Source organism: Haemaphysalis longicornis, unplaced genomic scaffold (assembly GCF_048455015.1).
Source record: "Haemaphysalis longicornis isolate Haplotype H1 unplaced genomic scaffold, Haemaphysalis longicornis Haplotype H1 scaffold_30, whole genome shotgun sequence".
Classification (NCBI taxonomy): Eukaryota; Metazoa; Arthropoda; class Arachnida; order Ixodida; family Ixodidae; genus Haemaphysalis; species Haemaphysalis longicornis.
In genome coordinates, this window is record NW_027526336.1 from 2,872,997 (window position 1) to 2,893,853 (window position 20,857).

Here is a 20,857-nt window from a genome sequence, read left to right on the forward strand (position 1 = left end):
CGGCCAAGTGTACACCCTTCCTATTACTGTCTGTACAGCCTCTTCTCTGACCCTATCGTCTGGGTGTCCCGAATTAACTTCCTTTGCATGAGGGACTCAGTCAAGTCTGGCCAACATAGCGTATATCACGGTACAGTGAGACGTGAAAGTTATACTAGTGCAGTGGCTATGAGGTGAAGTACCTAGCTAGTCTACCTTTTGAAGGTCGCAGGTCCTAAACTGTCGTAGAATCATGTATTCTACTACGAAATCTTTGGTTTCTACTAGGAAATCTTTTTAAGCGCTGAATATCACGCAATTATGCTGCTTGTGGCGCATGCTCACAAGACTTTTCTGCTCATAAAACGTATCGTGGGTGTAAAACAAATTTTAAGCTACAATTTCACCCACTAGAAAATAAGAACTTCCCGATTTTCTGAAGTTTTCCTTGCTAATATTTCAGAAGAGGAGATCTACTGTAGTGGTACGTACGTGGTACATGTGTGAGGCCACCAAAGATTACCTTTCCTATTCTTGGCGCAGTTTGTAATTGTAATGCGCACATGTGCCCATTAAAAAACAGTTGCCGCCACTACCCTTCGTCCTCAGCACTGTACATTCCGATTATTTTTTGGCGCTGCTAAGTTGTCTTCATTTCGAGAACACATCTTGCGATTTCAGGTCGCCCATTTAAGCATTCTGAACTTGCCGTGGTGCAAACTGGTGATAGCAGATGCCGCCGCGCCGACATGCGTCGGAAGCTTCACAGAATTACGCTCGGACGGTGTCTTTTCTTGTGTGGAACGTAGCTTGTTCGAACGGGGCCAGTCGGCTGTGCGATGTCGTCTCACGTACGCTGAAACTGTACGCAGGTACCATCGGCGTACACCAAGCATAACCAAGCGGTCACAGGTCAACATTATAGAGCGGCTATTCTGCTGCGGTCTGGAAAGGCTGGCTGGGTCCCCACGCAATACACAATCACAAGCAACTTTCTCACGTTTTCAGATAGTGCTTCTAACAATATGAACTCCGGTTTATCTACGTTGTCAGCCCGAGAAAATCGGAGATTCGTCACGCTTTCGGATACGCGACTCCATGTACGCGATACGGCAGCTGGCAGCAGCAGCAGCATCGCCGGCTGCTCCCGCAAGAACAAAAATTGTTTGTTTAGAAAAGTTTTAGCAGTTCAATGGTGCGCTATTTTGTACTCCAAATAAAAAAAAATGTGTATTTCGGACTACACTACACAAAATAATGACAATTATTAATGTTACACGTCTTTATGGCGTCATTATGACGTCACACGTGGCAGCAGCCGTTGCCAGGGGGGCGTGGCTCGTGCCACGCGCGTGGCACGAGACGTTGCCTTTCTTAAATGCCGCCAGGAGCTGCAGTGGTGCTGGCAACAGCAGGTGACGGTTTCCTATCACCAAAATTAAGCATCCATAAATTTTGCAATAAAGGAACACTGCAAATATCAAATATGTATCGATTTTCTGCCCATTGTTCAAAGCACAGGAACAGGCGCAGCTGCTTGTATTGTCCCAATCCCAGATGAAAATCGTACCTGCCATCCCAACTTTACCGCAAGCTCCACGACAGCAGAAATCGCAGCCCTATATCTGGCCTGTAACATGGCAAAAGACCACCTCCCACTCGACGCCATAGCCACCTTCACAGATTCCAAGGCCGCATAACAAAAGATCCTCGACCCCAACCGTGCTGCCCCACGCCTAATTGGAAAGATTCACCAACTTGAAGAAGAAGGGTACAAGGTCCACTTCCAATGGATGCCTCCAAGGAACGTGCTGCCCACAGCTCTTACCAACAGTCCCTCGACGTCTTCCCCCTCGACAGCTCAGTCCTACCCACCCCGACAGCCGGGTCGCCCACACAAGTCCTCCGCGCCCTCTGGCAGCCCACGACCTCTCGCCTCCCCCGCTTCAGGATCCTGGATGTCCAAACGCGGACATCGGCTACAAAAGACAGGTTCCTCCTTGCGCCACCTATGCCACGGCACAAACGAGACCACTCAGCAGCTCTTGTGCAAGTGCCCTCTCCTTGACGCCCCCCCACCTCTGCGATCAACAAGCCGAGAAGACCACACTTCCTCTTCCCAAATGGACCGGATTCCACCTGCCTCAAAGTAGCATCCCTCATCGTCAAATTCATCAAAGCCTGTGGTCTGCCTGAACTCCTGTAGCTCAACCCCACCCACCCTGCCACTACCACTTACAAGATCCCACGTAGACTCCAAGACCCCACCAGCCACCCCCTCCCACCGCACCCAAGCCATCAACCCAGTTAAGGTGTCCTGTCTGAGAGACGAAATACAGGGTGTCCCAACGATCATGTACCAAGGTTTTTAGAAAGGAGCAATGGCATTACTAGAAGAAAACCTAGTGCTTCCAGTACAGTGGAGTATAGTGGCCACAACTTGTTTCGGGAATGAGACTTAATTACATAATTGCATTTAATTACCTATCAAACTTGAGGAGAAGTGTACCAGTCATTAAAGTGTCAATGAGGCACTTGTAGGGGACCCCCAACAAACATGTAACTGTGGTATTTTGTGACTGATAAACTCAGCAAAACACCATGTGACGGCGCCTTCACCAGTCATAAAGCAGCAGCCTTCAATAAGCTGATTCAAAGCTTTTCCCGTCACACGCTTGAAGAGACAGCACATCACCTTGATACTGGCATGGAAGGAGCAGCAACACCAAGTTTTGCAGGCATACATGGCAGATAAAGCCCACACACGGTCACAATTTCTTGTTTTTTTTATTGCATTATGGCTAACAGAGGAAGCCTGTTCAAGGGCACTGCTCTACGTGTTGGACAAGTGCACCGTCATGTGGCATTTTTCATATTTTGCAGTTTTTTTTATCAGCCCAAAAAATTAGTATGAAGTTAGTACGTCGCTGAAAATACCGCAGTCAGATGTCGTTCGTGGGTACCCTTCAAGGGGCTCATCGACAATAATTATTGGAACAGTACTTCTTGAGTTATATACAATTACCTAATAGAAATCTTGTTAGGGAAAGCAATTACTGGCCACTACTCCACCATGCTGGGAACATTATGCACTAGGTATTCTTCGACTAACACCATTGCTCTTTTTCTAAATCTTGGCGCATGGTCGTTGGGACACCCTGTATATGCATCAACACAAGGCCTGGCAAGGACTGCTTGCCGTCCTAAAGGCTACAAACGCACGACTATACTGGCTCATGTGTGCATGCAGTTCAGAAAGCTACGATGAAACTTGGGCAGTTGCAAGGAATGTGCAAGAGCAGGGACATGTCGAGGCTGCAGCCGTGCAGGCCGGCTCGGCCTTGAACCTGCCACAAGTAGCAACAGTGCACCGGTACTTAGTGAAAGCACAGTTTATTCTCGTACCTTACACTTAGGTAGACACCTATGTACAACAGAGGGGAGAAGAAAAGATATCGCACACGACGTGGCGACCGACTCCGAGGACAGCAATGACCAGGTCACTTGGTGCTATGTATACAGATGCGAGGGAGGCGGGAAAATATGCCTGCACACACACACACACACACACACACACACGCATATATAACTGGGTGCAGCAATGACTGCTGTGTCATATATCACAAAAGGCGCTATTCCTCGTGGCGATTTTCCTAAAAAGTGCACGGGCTGGGTGAGAAGCAGCATGTCGGCGTGCATGCGTCGGCCAGGAACTTTTGCACTGCAGAGTCCAGCGCGCTCGACACACGTGCGGCTGCACACTGCTCATAGAAAAGTGCCGTCACGACAGAGGAGATTCTCGGGGCAGAGGACGGGGTTAAGTAAAATGCGGCAAAAAGTGCATGGGGGGCACACTGAAAAGGGGATAGAGGTGCCTAGAAGCTAGTCATGTTCACAGCACACTGGCCACACGTTAGTCCCATTCAATGGACCAGGGTAGGACAAGGTGCACCACGGGATCGGCAAGTTTTTGCCCTCGAGTGCAGCACTGTAAAACGCCAATCTTACAGTTTCAGTGACAGACCCACAAACGCCCTTGCCGTAAATTTAGACAGCCCCCACATTAAAAAATAAAGAAGAAGGGAACGAGTCGGACCCAGCTTCTCACGCCTTGTCACCGACTTGAACCAACTAAGGCACTCAGCAGAAGACAGATTTTGCTGCTCATAATTCCATTAGACACCGGGTTCAGGGAAACGTGTTTGTTCAGCCGTCTGCGATGAATAATGCCGCCGAAGAACACACGCTGAAGGCCCAAGGGGGATGGATGCCATGCCCCGACACGGAGAAGAGTAACGAAAAAGACCCCAGAGGCACAGCACCGAGTTCCGTCCTTTTCGAAAACGCCCACTTGGCGCCCATTTTCACGGTGATGCATTTAAGCTTCAATCAGGGCTCCCTCCAAGTGGACACTCTGAAACGGACATGGACCCGAGAAACCTCCAAGCTGCGCCACACAGCTTGTTCAATGTGCCCTCCGGGCACCATGCAGCCTGTTCGTCAGCGCTCCGGGTCAGCAGGCGAAAACGCTTGTCCCAGGCGGGGGAAACTTCCATTCATTCTCCTTGTGCACTGCTAAAAAAGTTGCACAAAACATTTCATCTTGTCTACGCGGCCAGTGTAAACGCTGCCACATAAACTGAACACGATCGGTGCGGACACAGATCATAACGGGGAAAAAAAAAAGATTCACAAACAAAAGTCTTCTTTAAAGAAATCACCGCCTGGAAACTTTAACAGGAAAAAAGATGTACTCTGTATGTGACTGACTTGTCATTCGATTTCAACACTGCACGGGGAAAAAGAAAAAAAAAACGGACTCTGCAGATACTGGAAGCTAATGTACAAGACAAGGAAGAAAGATGGGCAGACACGCTTGCCGCAGCCAGCAAGATACGCTCAGCAAGCTGACAACAGCAGAGCAGCTACATTGCCAAGTGTTCTCGCCTGCGCGTGCTAGCCATGACAGCAGCCGCGAGAACAGTGCTTGCCTGCGCTTGTTCGTTTGGTTGGCTGCACATGCAAGTCACGCAAGAGGAGATTCTGGGGCCCTCGTCCGGAGGCCTGCAATCTGCAACAGCGGCGGCTTCCCCACTTGGTGCCACGAAATAAATACACACGCTCTCCCGCCCCACAGGAACCACAACCGGGCTGCCCTCTCCACTCGTCCACACAGAAGGGATGGGTAATAAATAACGTCCGCTCGCTCGATGCTCCAACACTGACCGATCGCTCGCACAAAAAGGAACGTGACCCCAACGGCCACCTGAGGTCGTACAACAATGCCCCGCAGGGGAGGGGGGCGTACAGGGCAAGACGTGCTCACACCAGTCCCAGTTTAGCCGGGGTGAACAGGAAACAGCACTGCCCGGCCGCCCTCCGCAATTGGCCGGCTGGCTGGCAACCACGCCACGGCCGCTCAAGCACTGGCCGCGCACTGGCCGCGCACTGGTCTCCGGGGTGGTGGCGGCGGCGCCCTCTGGTCCCAGGCAGCAGCAGCACTGACGGCGGCACAGTCCAGCCGGCCAGCACGGGGGGCCACACTGACCGGCCCCAGGCCCACCACTCGTGGGCCCAAGAAAACCAAGGTCTCCAAATTGCAACACAGCGTCCTCGCCACCGCAGCGCCTCGCCTAACGGGCCGGCCCCTATACAAACTCGTTGGTGCCCGGTGATGTCAGCGGCTCCATGCTCTGCCAGGGAGGAAAAGACGGGTGACTCAGGGTGGGGCGAGGCGACGCTCCCACTTCGGCAGCCCAGTCTCATGCGCCAGGTCTTGGCCACAGGGCGCCTTACATAGAGGGGCCCACCGATGGGGATTGCACGGGCTACAACCACCATCTCGGCTGGCTTGCCCAGTGAACCAAAATGACCAGCTTCCTAGCGTGCAAGCCTCGCCACAGGGCACCCAAAAATGACAGCTTTGCGTGAGAATTGCTCAAACACTTGGCCGTACTTGAGGCAAATGGCGAGAGGCTCTAAGAAACAGCCTTCCTTCAAATTGCTACCAGTGGAAAGAATGCCACTGCGACTCTGCGTGGGGAATCTGCCAGGTGCCACACCGGCACCCCCCAAACCCACAGTGGGGTCTGCTCTGTCAGAACAACAGGAGCCACCACGCTAAAGGGCACCGGCCCAAAACGAGGCCATCTGCACGCAGGCCGACAAGAAATGCAGTGTTGCGCACACAGTTGCACAAATGCGAGCCGCTTTCTCAGGAGCGTGCTTTGGGCTCCCTGCCTTGCCGGTGGCACAGGCGCAGTGGCAATGGATGGACAGCTTTGGACCCCGTCCGTGCTGCTTCAATCCCTAGGCTGCCCTGCTGCTATGGCACTTTTGCATTTTTCACCCAGCCACAGTTTTGTTGACATGGCAAATAGTAAGAATGTGGAACAGTTCATACGATGACTCGTATAAAGCAAGCAATTAAAGAGACTGTCATAACACCATGAGTGAACATCTGCAGGAAAACGTAAAAGCTAATCGCAGCTTCTTAGCACTTTCCACTACCACAATAGCTTTGCATAAGCAGCAAACACTCTGTAAGCCTTTGCAGCAAAAACAAAACAAAACAAACAAGCGTAACAGAAACGCCCCGCTCAGCACACCTAGGTGAATCTTGACGTGTCCCACTTCGTGCCCACCAAATTTCACTGCCCATGGTAAAGAATCCAAGTGCCACTCACCGGTGGGTAGGCCCTGGCCGGTTGGTACTGGTTCTTTTCTAAGCTAAACTGGTCCTCTGTGGTCTTCCTGTACACCGGGTTGTCAAAGTTCATGCTCGTCAGGTTCCTCCTCAGGTACTGCCGGTACACCAGGTAGGCCACCTGCACGAGAGATGACCACACGTGCTGCTGCTCATCACAGTACCGGGTTTCACACTCTGCCCAGTGCCTGGCAGCTTTTGAGGCTGCCCTCCGGCTCACAAGCTGTCAGGCACTGCGTTGAAAGCCCGCCAGTCAATTAGGGGGGGGGGGGGGGGGGCGCGACTTTCAACTTCAGAAAAATGACCAAAACATCATTTTTTTGAAAGCCACATATTCGGCTTCTATGTTTCCTATTCTGTGCGTCTGCAAAGTTTTTCCGCTGAAAAGCGTCGCAAAGTAGCATAAAAAAATAGTTTTGCCAGGCGCGGTGACAACCTATCAGCACAAAAGGGTGAAAAAAACGGCAATTTTTGGAGCGCTCTATCTCCACAACGGTGCCACCGGGCACGGCCATTTTAATATCGTTACATCGGCCGAGCGTTCGTCTTTCCGGTTCCACTCGTCTCTTTTATCTTCGTTCATTCACAAATGCATGAACGGCAGAAAAGAAACGACGCACAAACGAAGCTGGAAATAGATGCTGAAGCGCTATTCGTCCTCTGGTCGGGGCGCGCTAAGACGACCCTCCTGATTGGGTGTCGCGGCGCAATGCGAGATGGCGGCCGCCTGAGCTGCGTAGCGTGGGCGGTTTGAGTTCATTTTCGCTGCTTCGCTCGGCCAAGTTTCTATTGAGTCTGTGGTATTCAACACAAACGTTATCGCGATACGAAGGCCTGAGATCACGAGCCAGATTACGGAAAGTTGTGTGACTCAAAAGGCGGAGGCCATCGAACGCTTCGTGGTGCGCGTGACTACCGTCGCCAGACCCTGGAGGGTGACGCAGTGTGCGCGCTTGCAATAGCGGTTCGTGAAGTTAAATTTTAGTCGGATTTGCGATGTTTACACACTTAGTTATTGCTGTGTTTTGATTGTGGGCTCGCTAGCCTTGGGAAAGAAACGGTCGACGCGTCAAACGCTGCGGCGCGCACGGCATAGCCGACGCACATTGGAGCATCCCATGTCTGCGCACCCGGTTACACCTACGCCAGTAGGTGTAACCGGTTGTGCACCTACGCCAGTAGGTGCGCAACATGGGATGCACCAGTAGGTGTAATTAATGCCAGTAGGTGTAATACGCCAGTAGGTGTAATTAAAGGGACACTGAAGTGATATGTAAACATTGCGGGATTACTTGCGCAAATTGTAGTCCGGAGTCCCCAGACCATGTTTCGACCACCCTGGGCGCGTTTACGCGATTTTATTTAGTAGAAAAATTAATTCGAAAATGCTGTCCTCCTCTCTTAACGCCCGCCCATTTTCTGCGGCGTTTTCGTGTGACGTCGAGAGGAGCCGAGCTCGCAATTGGCTGCGCTACTGCACGGCTCCCCTGCCTTCAGACAGTCAGTCGGCCCAGCGTTTCGTCCGCCGTCCGCCGACGTGTCGTCGCAATTCGTTCGCTCAGTTGAAACGAAGCCAGGACACGTTTGTGAATGGTAGAATCTGCCTTTCTTTACTTGGTTAGTTTGTACACTGTATCTAGCTCCAAGTCAAGGTCGCTTCGCACAAGCGCTGCACAAGCGCACATGCGACGCTTCGCTGACTGGTACGCCAGTAGGAAAGTATAAGGCCTCTTGAAGGTGGAAGAAGAGTCAGCGAAGTCAATATAGATACTAAGGAAATAAAATCAACTGATATTTTTACCGTACAGCGTAAAACTAGGGTGCGGGAAGCACTTTTTTGCGCTGGGCGAACAAGCACAGCGGTCAGCAGCACGACTACGCATCTGCGAACGCTTTTCCGTCTACGAAATGCAATTGCTAGACGTGAGCTAATGTGGAAACTCGGGCGACGCTTACTGCACGAGCGCAATACAACAAATAGTCACCTAAGCTGCTTGAAATGCGAAAACTAAATAAAAGTGTAAACTGGTTGTACAATATATACCCTATATTAGCATGGCCAGCGGAGCCCGCTCCGTGGCCGAGTGGTTTTAGGGCGTTAGAAATGCCACCGCAAGTATTTTGCAAGTCAGGAGTTCGAATCCCCGCGGGTACGTGCTTTTTTTTTTTTTTTCTGTAAGTTAACTTTGTCGTTTTCCGCCGATGTTTTCTATATTGAGTTCACCTTTTTTTGGGCCGCAACGTTCATGGTTCCACGAACTAGTTCACAAAACGCGCGCAGGCTGGCACTGGCGCGCAAGCGAGTTCTCGTTGGCGTGCTGTTGCCATAAGCACCGACTGCTTGCAGGCAGTGGGCACAGGCCAGAATGAACAGACCCTTGGCCTGGTGCGAACACGCTTTTTACGATACAGGCATGAGGGAGGCAAGCTCCAAATATGGGGGAAAAGCGCATGACATTTGGGCGTCTGCGGGTACGCGGAGGGCGTTCATGCACTGCGTAGGTCTCGGCTAGTGAATGCTACGACTACAAGCCGTCCTAGGAGGCTTATCTTTATGCATTTTTACAGCTGACAACATGGCAGAAGCGCGGTACGATGACTACTGAGTTATTGAGAAGGCCCATCCAACAATGCCAACGGTTGTGTTTTACAGAACCGAAACCGAAACTTGTTTGGTTGCTCACCTTGGGCATCGTACAATCACGGTGCCCGCTCCTCCCAACGTCACAGCTTTAGTTGGTGCAGCCGCCGCAAACCGCGCATGGTAGTTTTTCTTCTTTCGCGCTTTGTAAAATAATTACCGATTTGTCAATCGTAAAAACGATGAAAAGTGTGCTAATTTGAGCCAGTCTACGCAGTGCAAGCAAAAACGGGAGCTTGACAAATTCACTTCAGTGTCCCTTTAATGCCTGCGACGTTAGATTTAATCTTAAAAGCGACCTGACAAGCCATATCAGGGATAATCAAAGTAAGATATGTCGCGATAAGCGTGCGCTGCGATGCGTGCGAGCCATATCGCCTTTCTTGCGCAACGTTTCCCGTGCACTATTAATAATCATGCAAACAGGTTTGAGTTGGGAATATAGGAATAAAAATATGTTCTCTGCGTTAAAAATTTGCCTTACTGTCGCAGCATTTAACAGTGATTTTTTAAGGGAAATTATTGACACAAATGCACATAATCTATGGCTTAGGGCATACTGACTGTGCTGCGAGAAATACTGGATGCATTGAACGGCAAAAGTAGTGAAAAAAGACCCCTTCCATCAAAGTTTCAAAGTACCAAGCTTCAAAGTAGCTCATTTGTATCCTTGTGGTATGCAAACTTTTGGCAATGAACACCTGCACGTATGAGTACTAAGTTGCTCTACCAGGCAAAGTAGTAAAACATAAAACAAGCCAGAAATTTTCAAATTTAAGTAAAAAAAATGCTTCACTTGTTTCCATGGGGACAACACTGCAAAGGGAAGTTGTCAGTGCGATACAGCCAACCAGCTAGCCTACTTTGCATTGAAAGCCCATTGAAAGCCATCTCCCCCTCTCTGTTTGGTCTGCTAACTGGGCTATGTACTCTTCACAGAGGAGCTGAAAATGATGTTTTGTGGAACGAGAAAGGCTGTAAAAGGCACTCAAATTTCAAGGCAAGGCCTTCCAGAAGCCCCATGTTCAAAAGGACATGAAAGGCTACAATTTTATCATGACGACTTTGATAAGTGAATCCTATGTTGCAACTTCGGAAGCCGTTTCCTCAAAACAGTTTTTTTTGCCACCTGTGTCGCTTGTTCCAGAGATTTCTTCGCGACTGCTGGGTCTATTTTGATTCTGTTTCTTGCATTCATTCCTTGATGAACAGTTCAGGTCGTGACACTCTTGGTTTTTCAGAGTTGTTATTTGCGATTTTTTTATTCAAATAGTTGTTCACAGTCGACATGCCTCTTGCACACTGACCTCTAAAACAATGAAAACGAAAAAACATTGTGTTGTAAAAAAAATTCTAAAACTGTCACGAACTCGTCCATTCATTTGGGAATGCAAAGCACTCTGAAGCTCAAGCTCGGTACAAGCGGAGCAGAAAGAAAATTTAAATAAAGAAGTTCTCAAAAGATTACTTTGAAATTTTTATGGTGTTATCACAGAAGCATTTCCAGTTGCTGTGCCAATTTTCATCAAAATCCACAAAAAAAAAAAAAAAAAAAAGTTGATTTTCAAAGCCACGTCCCGCCTTAACCTGTCATCCACCACATTGTTGTACACGAAAAAAAAAAAAAAAAAAAAAAGCGAACGAGTGAACTAAACCGTTGTACAGCTCCACCATCTTCGCTCTTACCCAGACACAGATTTGTTGTCCACGTGTAGCGTGAGTGCCACCTAAAACAGAGCTCCACTTTATTTCACTGAAAAAGTACATTTGATTTGTTTCGAAAACGTAAAGATTAACAAACATTGTGGACGTATTCCCATTAGTAGCTTACAATGCCGTGGGCTTCCTAACTGTCACTGTTACAACTATCAGATGACATTCGTTTTGCCGTGTAGACCCACCCCCTCAAAGCGAATGTCCCTCACAGCTAACGCAATCCGCCTCAAATGACAGAAGCTCGGCCGTGCGACTACACATGGCCGAGTTAGCACACACGTTTCGGGCTTTGTCTGCACGGCGCCACATCCCAATAGGGCGGGTTCCCGACCGCTCGAGTCGTGCCACAAAGCGCACTGGCCAGCACTAACCAAGGTGAGGATGACCGCCAGGCTGCCCAGGACGCCCATGACGATGCCCGCAATGTGCCCGGAGCCCAGCTGGGAGAACAGCGGCCGGTGGTTCGACGCTCCGGGGCCCGTTGTCGCCAGGTGGCTCGCATTGTAGGCCACGCTCTCGTCTGTCACGGCCGGCACCGTCGCAGGGCGGCCCGTCACAGCGGGCACCGTCGATACCACCACTGTGGGGGAAGAGAGGCACCCTGAGGCATGGTCTAGGACCCCCCAACAGCTGCAACTGGACGAGCACACCAGCCTGGCCTGTGCACCTCCCACGCCTCCAGGCTGACACGTCCAATCTCTGTTACTAGTCTTCCTCGCAAAATACTGGAGCACATTCCTCACTCAAACATTGCAAAATTTTATGCATCTGCCACCTTTTGTACCAGCGCCAAGCAGAAAGTTCCAGCGCCCTGGAACCTTCTGCGGAACTCAACTTATTTCCTTTACCCATAAACTTAACGTCATCCTTGACCGTTGCTCGCTGGCAGGTGGCATTTTTCTGGATTTTTCTAAGCTTTTGAGGAGGTATCACGCAGGCTATTGCTTCTTAAATTAAGATTGATTGATTGGGGGGTTTAACGCGCCGACGCAACGCAGGCGATGAGGCGCGCCGTAGTGGAGGGCTCCGGATTAATTTTGACCACCTGGGGATCTTTATCGTGCGCCGAAATCTCGTACACACGGGCGTTTTTGCTTTTCGCCTCCATCAGAAAAGCGGCCGCCGCGGCCGGGAATCGAACCCGCGACCTCGTGCTCAGCAGCGCAACGCCTTAGCCACTGAGCCACCGCGGCGGGTGCTTCTTAAATTAAGCAAACTACATCTTGGTTGCAACCGTTTAACATGGCCACAGCACGTTCTTTGCAGCCACACTCAGTTTGTTGCTGCTAATAATTTGAACTCCTCTTAAGAAGTGCTGTTCATTCCGGTATCACTCAAGGTTCAGTTTTAGGTCCGCCTTTGTTGTCTATACTCATGACCCTACCCCTTGTGTTTCCTCTAACGTTCCCTTATTCGCAGACGACTCTGTAATGTTTCGAGAGACTAATGATCTGCACGATGCTCACAACCTGCGGACTGACATAACCGCACCTTTTACGAACCTGGTGTAGCACGTGGCTAATGGATTGTAAAGAGGTGTGCGCATTGCTTATCCAATCGTGGTACGCACAATCTTAATAGCCCCCCTCTTGAGTCAGTGACTGCTTACTGTTCACATTACTTCGTGCTAGACCTGGACACTTCGCAGTGTCAGAAGGTGGCAATTAAAGTGCAGCGCAGCTGCGTGGGCCTGCCTTCCGGCAAAGCAGCTGTGGGCAGGCACGGCTGCCGCATCAACACTGCCCATCTCACTGGCCCCGTTTTCCAGCCCACCTTTTGTGCGTGTGCTGTGGGAGAGCGGTGGCAGCACGGACACACTCGGCCCAGCCCTGCCCCTTGTGCCCCACCTGTGTCGGCCGCAGAGGAGGCGTTGATGCACAGGAGGCTGGACGCAGCAGACGGCAGAGAGGACGGCGGAAGAGGGGCAGAAGAAGAAGAGGGAGGAGAAGGAGAGCCGAGAGGAGGGGGGCTGGCGGCCGAGGCCGTGTCGTTGGAGGACAACAGCACGCAGCCCTTCGGGGGCACTTCCTCCACCGTGGCTGCTGGGCCCACGCAGGAGGGGAAAGCAGAGAGAGAGAGAGAGAGAGAGGGAGGGAGAGAGAGGGAGACCGTCAGGGCCACAGCCACACTCCAGCAGGAACGCAAGGTGCGGCCCTCGCTCCGAGACCCCCTGTGCCGTGCAAGGGGTGAGGCACAACCGGTGCACACACGCACCGGAAATGCGGCAGCTCCTCTGGTCCTCCTGCAGCTCCATGCCGTTGGGGCAGGCACAGCTGTAGCGGGCCGAGTGGGCGCTCAGCACGGGCGCCGGCAGGCACAGGTGGGAGCACACGGACCCCTGCTGCTGCTGCTCACAGTGGTTGACGCCTGCACGGGAGGGGCAGACGGGCACGCAGCAACAGAGCTGCTTCAGCACTCCCCTCAGAGAGGCCGCGAGGACAAGACACAGCATGGTCCAGTTTGGCAGCACCAGCCCTCGGTTGGCCGCGACAGCCGCAAAAGATGTTTTTAACCCGAAAAATGCAACAAATATTGATTGATGTTCAAATTTTGCATTCTAGCCCCCATATTATGGGCAGCAGGGACGCAGTATAGGACAGCTCTAAAAACAAGTAAACCGCAAAGTTGTTGTTGCTGGCCGCCTTGTGTGCATTGTGCGGCGTCATCGGAAAACTGTCATAGTTACTCTCCCCATTTACCATGCACGTGAGCCCGCTCCTCACGAGGAGTGCCCGGTGTCGTCCAGGCTTGCGCACAGCGCTCGCCAAGAAACACCCAGGCTGCCCCTCAAGGGGGGAGCACAAGACAGCTCGTGCTACAGACGCCCAGTTCGCAAAGCCGGCTGCCACTGGCTGCCGCCTGGGCCACTCCTGTGTGCATGCACCCAGCTGCCACTGGCACCTCCTTCAACTGTGGCGCTTGCTCCAGGCCTCGTTAGAAGTGGGACGGAAGGGGGAGGAGCACGGGGTGCACAAGGGTTTATGCTACACTCAAACAAGACTTCATCAATGCTGTTTACATCAACTTATCCACTACGACGAACTATTCCTGGATGCGGTACATTTACCACGAGAATATGTAGCAAGAAATTACGCCGATATCCAACAAACATTCCAGCGACTCCCGATATATGGCCGCCAAACGCCGCAGAAGTGCCCCCCCCAATTGGTTTTCCTCGTGGCGGAGCAGAAATGCAGCTGCCGGGACAGCCTCCACGTGGCTCCTTTTCCTCCTCCTGCCTGTGCAACCGTGCTGCGTAGGGAGAACAGTCCGCCCGCAAAAAATGGCCCTGCTTGCCCAGGCTGCCAGTCACGGGCAGGCCGACTTTGCATCTTGGAGGCTTCCTTCCCAAGAGCAGCTGGGGCGTCACGAAGTGAAGGCTGATGTGGCGGCTGCAGCTGGCACGAAGCAGCGCAATTTTCCTTTCACTGTGAGCATGTCGTTGCGTACGTCCGGCCGCACGTGGCGAGAGGTCATGCGGTTCATGCACCGCACGGGATTCCCAAGAGCGCCCCGAGCACAATCTTAAAGAATACGTGCTGGCCTTACAATCATCCTGCTCGAAGCAGCCTCAGGCGGATGTTACGAAACAAACCACTTGAAACTGCTTCAGGCATGCCAATCCTGAAGTGTGCAACAAAGCCGTCACCGGTGTTGCCAAAGAGTGGAGCGAGCGGAGTTTCCGGACACTGTCACAGCTGGACCAACAGTCGGCGAGTGTGTGAGTGTGGATGATGGTGTCACGACCACAGAAGGGTTCGGCAGTCTGCATTGCCAACATTGCACCGAGCGCAAGTGAAAGCAGGCACTACGAGGGAAGCAACGATGGTCCTTTGCACACGACCTCCGAGACGATTTGTGCAGTCGCACCAGCCGGGTGCTCCTCCGTGAATGTGAAAGCCGGCGGCGTCAGCTGCTCCAACTTTTTAGACAATGTGGAGAAGTGCGAACCATTGCAGGCAGTGAAGTTGTTCTAGAAGAAGAAGCCACAGGTCTAGTCCGTGTGAAAGTAACCCAGTTCCAGCAATAAAGTGTCGCATCAATGGTATGCAATTTTACAAAATTCAATTCCTTAGCCTGCTTGCATTGAATCGTGCCCGATATTGAACTGATATGCGACTTCTTTGCAAGTGGCGCTACTGCCTAAGCGAGCATGCCATTGCGTGCTGCGAAGAAGCGTTCCGGTGTTACTTGCCGTGGGTCGCAAACAAGCTCAACAGTTGCCTGCGGACGGACAAAGCGTTACTGTGTACGCATGCCTAAAGTTGTTTTATCAATAGGATAGTGGAGTAGTAGAGGCAGGGGGTGGCAGACAGTTGGGTGGGCAGACGAGATCAAGAAGTTTGCGGGATAGAGTGGTCACAGTCAGCACAGGACCGGGATAATTGGGGATCCACGGGAGAGGCCTTTGCCCTGCAGTGTGCATGGACAGGCTGATGGTGATGATAATGATTAGAGTTCTGGAAAATTAATTTGCCATGCGTTATTTAGGAGCTTGATGCAGGACAAACAAGAAATTTTTTTGTTGTTGTTTGTCAATTTTTTTTTTCTTTTACTCTGGCTGGAAGGGTGAAAAGAAGCCACGAGGCTAGCTAGGCCAAGCAGGAGAGAAGCGCTGCTAACGGCTGTGGTGGCGCCCATTTCCCTCCAGTGTATGCATGGCAAAGGGTGGAGGGAGCATGCATCTGCTCGTCTGTCTTTCCGTGCCACCCTTCACGCTGCGCGCGATGCCCCATCGACTCACCTGGGGGCTGCTTGTAGCTGTGGTACACGTGGACGTCCATGGGCGAGAAGACCCCGTTGGCGATGTGCGTCAGGTTCTCGCCAGTAAACTTGTTCACCTTGTTGATCACCTCAGACTCCCAGTCAGTCCAGTACAGCCAGTCCTGAAAATGCACACGGGCCACATGACGACTATGCACAGGAGCAGCCACGGCGGGAGCAAACGCGCTAATTGACCTGTCGCAACAAAACACTCGCTGGATGAACGCAGTACCCTGGCATCGTTTCCCGTATGGCAATCGCCTCACATCTCTGTTGGTGCCAAAGTGCAGAACCAATCCCCCATAGGTATTAAGGGCGTGTCAAGTGTTGCACCGGCATTAGATAGATGCCTCTTTTCAAGTGTTATATTCTCTTGACCTAGAGTGTTGTTGTTTCGCTATGCTGGTGGGATTGCACCCAAAAGCATTTTTGTAATGGGTCTGCACCAGCCGTGTTGGCTAAGGACCCAGACGTGCGATTCAGGATCTTGTCATGCATCTGTTTGAATTGAACTTCCTGTTCCCTCGGGGGATTTTCAGGAAGGCCTCTTTTATTGGCCATTTTGGACTGCACAGAACTGCTCCACAGCAGCTCCCTATTTCATTTGCCCACAGAATCTCTAGGATGGGAGCAGCTCTAGGATGCCCTGGGCAGGCCAAGAAAAGAGGCCACGAGACTTGCTGTCTGGCGCACTCAGGTAGTGGGCGGTTCCCCCGCAAGCCGCTGGCAGCATCCGAAGGGGCCAGCCCCGGCATGGGGACTGCCGCTGCGAGGACCGGCCCCGACTCCCTTTCGTTCTCGTCGACGAGAGGTCCTCCGGAGGGGGGACGGAAGGAGGCAGGCACGCACCTCGAAGACGTCGATGGAGAAGGGGTGCTTGACGAGGACGGGCGAGGAGAGCACCACGCGGCGCTGGCGGCCCTCGTAGTCGGCGCTGCTGATCAGGTGCAGCTTGGCGTCCACCCAGAACAGCCGCCGGCTGACGAAGTCTGCAAGGGAGGGCAGCTGCGGCTACTGCGTGACATGGGGCCCCCATCGCGGCCACAGCGGACAGCAGCCCAGGAGGCCGAGCTGCTGTGCCGGGACAGTGTGCAGCGCGCAGCTCCTCCTCCCACCACCACCAAACAGCAGCCGTTGGCGGAGGGAGGAGGAGCGTGCAGGGTTACAAGGAGTGCAGCACCCACCGATGGCGAGTCCGTTGGGCCACAGGATGTCCGTCGTGACGATGGGCGACCGGTGCGAGCCGTCCATGCCGGCGCGCTCAATCTTGGGCTGCTTGCCCCAGTCCGTCCAGAACATCCAGCTGCCCCCCGGGAAAGAGAAGAGGAAGAAGAACACGGCCACGGGTGAGCGGGGCACACCGCGCACGCCTACGCCGCAAGACCCCGAGAGGCCAACGTTTGGGCCAGTAGCGCACTGTGCTTGTGCATACCACTGCTGGTGCCAGGCTTGCCATTCCAGCAGGTCGTCACCACCATACCGCCCAAACCAGGGAGGGAATATTCAGCTCGGGCATGCCTCAATACAGAGCCCTGGCATGGGCGTGGCTGGGAATACCCCTTCTCAGCCTCGCAAGCTAGCGAAGCAGGCAGCCCACGCAAGGGTGCCAGCTTGGCCCACTTCCCGAACCTACAAGGAGTGGACATGGGGCCTCTCACCCGTCCAGCGGGTTGACGACAATGGCCCGCGGCTCGTCCAGGTCCTGGGTGAAGAGGGCCCGCCGCACGCGTCCGTCCAGGTCCGCGACCGAGATGAGGTTCTGGGCCGTGTCCGTCCAGTAGATGTGGCCGTACACCCAATCCACAGCCAAGCCGTCGGCCACGTGCAGGTCCGTGTCGATGATCACCTTGACGGGGCTCCCCTTGTCGATGGGGGCGCTGCCGACAAAGAGAAAACGGGTCTCACGACCACACCTCTGGGCTGGGCAACTGTCCACGCACACCCAGCAAGTCAGCGAGCACTGAGTCTCCGCACTCTCGAGAAGGCAGCACTCGTTAAGGGACAAAAACGGGGAGGCCCTGTCCCGAAAAGCCCATCTTTGTTGAGTGGTGGGAAGCTACACCCCTAATAATCCCGCCAATTTTTCAGCCACGCAAACGCTGCGATCGGACAGGCACCAGTACTTGGTCCTGAATCAATTGGTCGCACTTGCCCCTAGCCCTGGCACACTCATTTGGCGGCTTCCACTGGTGCCACTGGTGCGAGAGTCGGGTGAGTGCCAAAAGGGACGAACCTGCTGATGACTTCGTCCACAGTGTCGGACCAGATGACAGTGCCGGTGCGGTAGATGTAGTCGGTCGCAATGGTGCTCCTCAGCTTGGAGACCACCTCGACGTACTCGCCGGTCTCCAGGTTGATCTTGCGGATGTCGTTGCGGTTGGCGAACAGCAGGTGCGGGACACCCTCTGCAGCGCAAACGAGGCCAGGCCTGAGCTTTCACCCCAATGTTCGTCACGTAACCAAATTCAAATTTAGGGGTTGCAGCGCCAGGTGCAGCACCAAAGCTACACCATGGCCACAAGGAGCCGGATTAACTTCCACCTCCTGGGGAACGCGCACCGTAATGTCAATTGACGGCCATTTTCATTTTTCACCTCCATCAGAAAAATTGCCACCGTAGCCGGGATCAAAGCTGTGACCAGGACTCCCAAGCTGCCAACCTTTAAAGCCTTTTGCTTTAAAAAAGAAATAAAGAAAAACAGGAAACCAGAGCTACAAAAAAACTGGTCTACAGTATCACTTGACAGTTCAAAAATTGGTCTCCAGGTGCCAAAACCACACCTGGGCTGTGCGGCAAGCTGTAGTGGTTGGCTTAACCCCCCCACAGCATATCTTTAAGGAGGCTCGGGACAAAGTACAACCTTGGTTTTTTTAAAAAAAAGAACTAGCCTTTGATAACCCGCTCAACTCCATTCCCACCCCGAAAGACGTTCAGCAGAAAGAAAGAAGGAAACCTTCTCAAACTTCACACCCCATGATGTCAGCTGTGAAGCCATAGGAGGAAGCTTAAAAGGACCCCTGTCATGTCTTGCATACACATTAACTAGCATTCCGGCAATGCGACCAAGAGATGCTGAAGCCCCATCACAGTCATGGCCCACCCAGTTTCTTGACGGTGCCTCTTGTCAGTGGCCGCCAGTTGCAACAAATGAGCCCCTGTGGCGTCATAAGGACCCTGCACCTGGGGGGGGGCAGGGCAGTACCAGTGCTCCATGCCTTTTCCTGAATACACATCTGGATGACTAAAAGTTTGGGATAAAACTGGCATCACTGTTACAAAACAGTCTTCTTGATGAATGAAGAAAACTTGTATGTTCTCTTCATAGGGCCTGTTTGAAGTGCAGCGGCATGTGAACACACGAGTGTTTGTGTGCTGCCTCCATTTGAAAAACACCCACCCTGGTTGGGATAGGACCGACAACCACCCACCACTTTTTTTCACATAACTACTATCCACTCTGCAAGTGAAATTCCCCCCCATACCTGTCATTCCTGTGAAAGGGCTTTTGAAAGTCATGCAGAACTCTTGGAATTCCAATTGGACTGATCTCTTGGGTTTCTTCATTAGGCCATCCCAAAAACACTTCCCAACCTTGCTTGCACTGGTTCATTTGAAGCGGGAACCACGGGTGAGACAGCTGAATCTCGATTTTGGAGCAGAAGAACCTTGGTTTGCAGCAGTTAACGGCATTTATTATGTCACCTTAGATGCACAAAAAAATCAAATTTTTGGCAACTCGGGGGGGGGAAGCAGCATTTTTTTAATCGGTTTTGAACGTATATAACACTGAAACAGCATCTTAATAAAGTTTTTCTGCCAGAGTATCACGAGGAACCAAAATGCACTACCTTTTTACAAACCATTTTTAAATTCTTACGCTCCCCGTACAGATAGCATTAAGGTCCGTTGAAAATATCGAATTGAAAAACTAAGCAATCGTAAGGTATTTTTACTATCATGGGAATGCCGAAATTATTATTTTTGTAATCCCAGACTCGGCTTTAAGCACAAGTGTAGAGCCACGGCAAAACTTATGCAAAGCGAGGTGACAGTCGTCGCACCCCACCAGCTTTCCCATTTCAAACACTAAGGTGCACGTTCACTACCATCGATCGTAATTTGAGTAACGTTGATACTGTAAGGCCGATGGTAGGCGAAGGCAGACCAGTACGCGCAAACCGCTTTATTCGCAGGCCGAGCTCGCAGGCAGCAAGATGGCGACTGCCCCAGGTTACCGATGATGATAGTTCGAGAAGGTGGAAGAATCGGTGATGATGAGTATATATAGAGATGAAGAAGCCGTGGCCGCAACCGGGCGTCCATGATGATAGCATTTCACGGGGACATTGCATTCAGCGGTCCGAACTTCCACAAACGAGGCTACCACTGGTCTTACAATATGTCTAGCTATCTCCCTTTGGGCATTAAATTTCACTTCAGATAGATGAGCCATTATTACTAGCGTGCAATAATAGTCCGTCCCGCTATCGGACACTGCTTGAACATTTTCCGGCGATGTAGCCTGCGCCGCCCCTTTTGAAGTGTCGAGGGTCCCATTCCCGCCGCTTGCAAGCTCGCTGTCAAAGGCAGCAATAACTCATTGTTTTATAACAACGCAATGAGTCCAAAATTTCACTTCAAGCGCGCACCGCGCCTCACATGAAACGGGGCGAATTCGCGGGCACCGCGTTATTTTTTATGAACTCCACCTTTCAAGTGGCGAGACTTCCCGTAACAGATCAAACAACTAAATGTAAACCTAGCCACCACCTTAACTAAAAGCACGGTAGAAATCTGCGAAGAGCGGTCTGCCTGAACTAGAGTGAACTAGCCTGGACTACGAGCAACTGCTTCGCCCGCTGGCCGTGTTTTCCGATCTTCACCATACCAAGATGGCGGCGCCCCGTATACGTACGTAATGTTCCGGAGATACGGCGCTCAGAGAATCGCCGTTTTGTCATTAACTTAAACAAGTTTTGTCGCCTCAGCAAACATTAGTATTTTTATACAGGACTTCGCAATGATTTTCGATGGGAAAGCTTTAAAAACG

General features: G+C 52.0%; 1 protein-coding gene across 8 annotated transcripts in view; it reads right to left on the reverse strand.

Annotated features, from left to right (window-relative positions):
* Positions 1 to 3,355: 3,355 nt before the first annotated feature.
* The window catches only part of LOC144177728 (low-density lipoprotein receptor-like), a 56,465-nt gene continuing 38,963 nt past the window's right edge, over positions 3,356 to 20,857 (reverse strand). For 3 of the 8 annotated variants that reach the window (XM_077705307.1, XM_077705308.1, XM_077705302.1), the window contains 10 exons: positions 18,040 to 18,211; positions 17,465 to 17,683; positions 16,991 to 17,109; positions 16,656 to 16,795; positions 15,787 to 15,928; positions 13,257 to 13,409; positions 12,890 to 13,084; positions 11,414 to 11,622; positions 6,666 to 6,806; positions 3,356 to 3,526 (listed from right to left, as the gene is read on the reverse strand). In XM_077705307.1, the coding sequence (XP_077561433.1) occupies positions 3,404 to 3,526; positions 6,666 to 6,806; positions 11,414 to 11,622; positions 12,890 to 13,084; positions 13,257 to 13,409; positions 15,787 to 15,928; positions 16,656 to 16,795; positions 16,991 to 17,109; positions 17,465 to 17,683; positions 18,040 to 18,211 (1,613 nt within the window). In that variant the 3' untranslated portion in view covers positions 3,356 to 3,403. Of the gene's footprint in view, positions 5,673 to 6,665; positions 6,807 to 11,413; positions 11,623 to 12,889; positions 13,085 to 13,256; positions 13,410 to 15,786; positions 15,929 to 16,655; positions 16,796 to 16,990; positions 17,110 to 17,464; positions 17,684 to 18,039; positions 18,212 to 20,857 lie in introns of all 8 variants that reach the window. The other 5 variants (XM_077705303.1, XM_077705305.1, XM_077705304.1 and 2 more) reach the window with 5 other exon arrangements.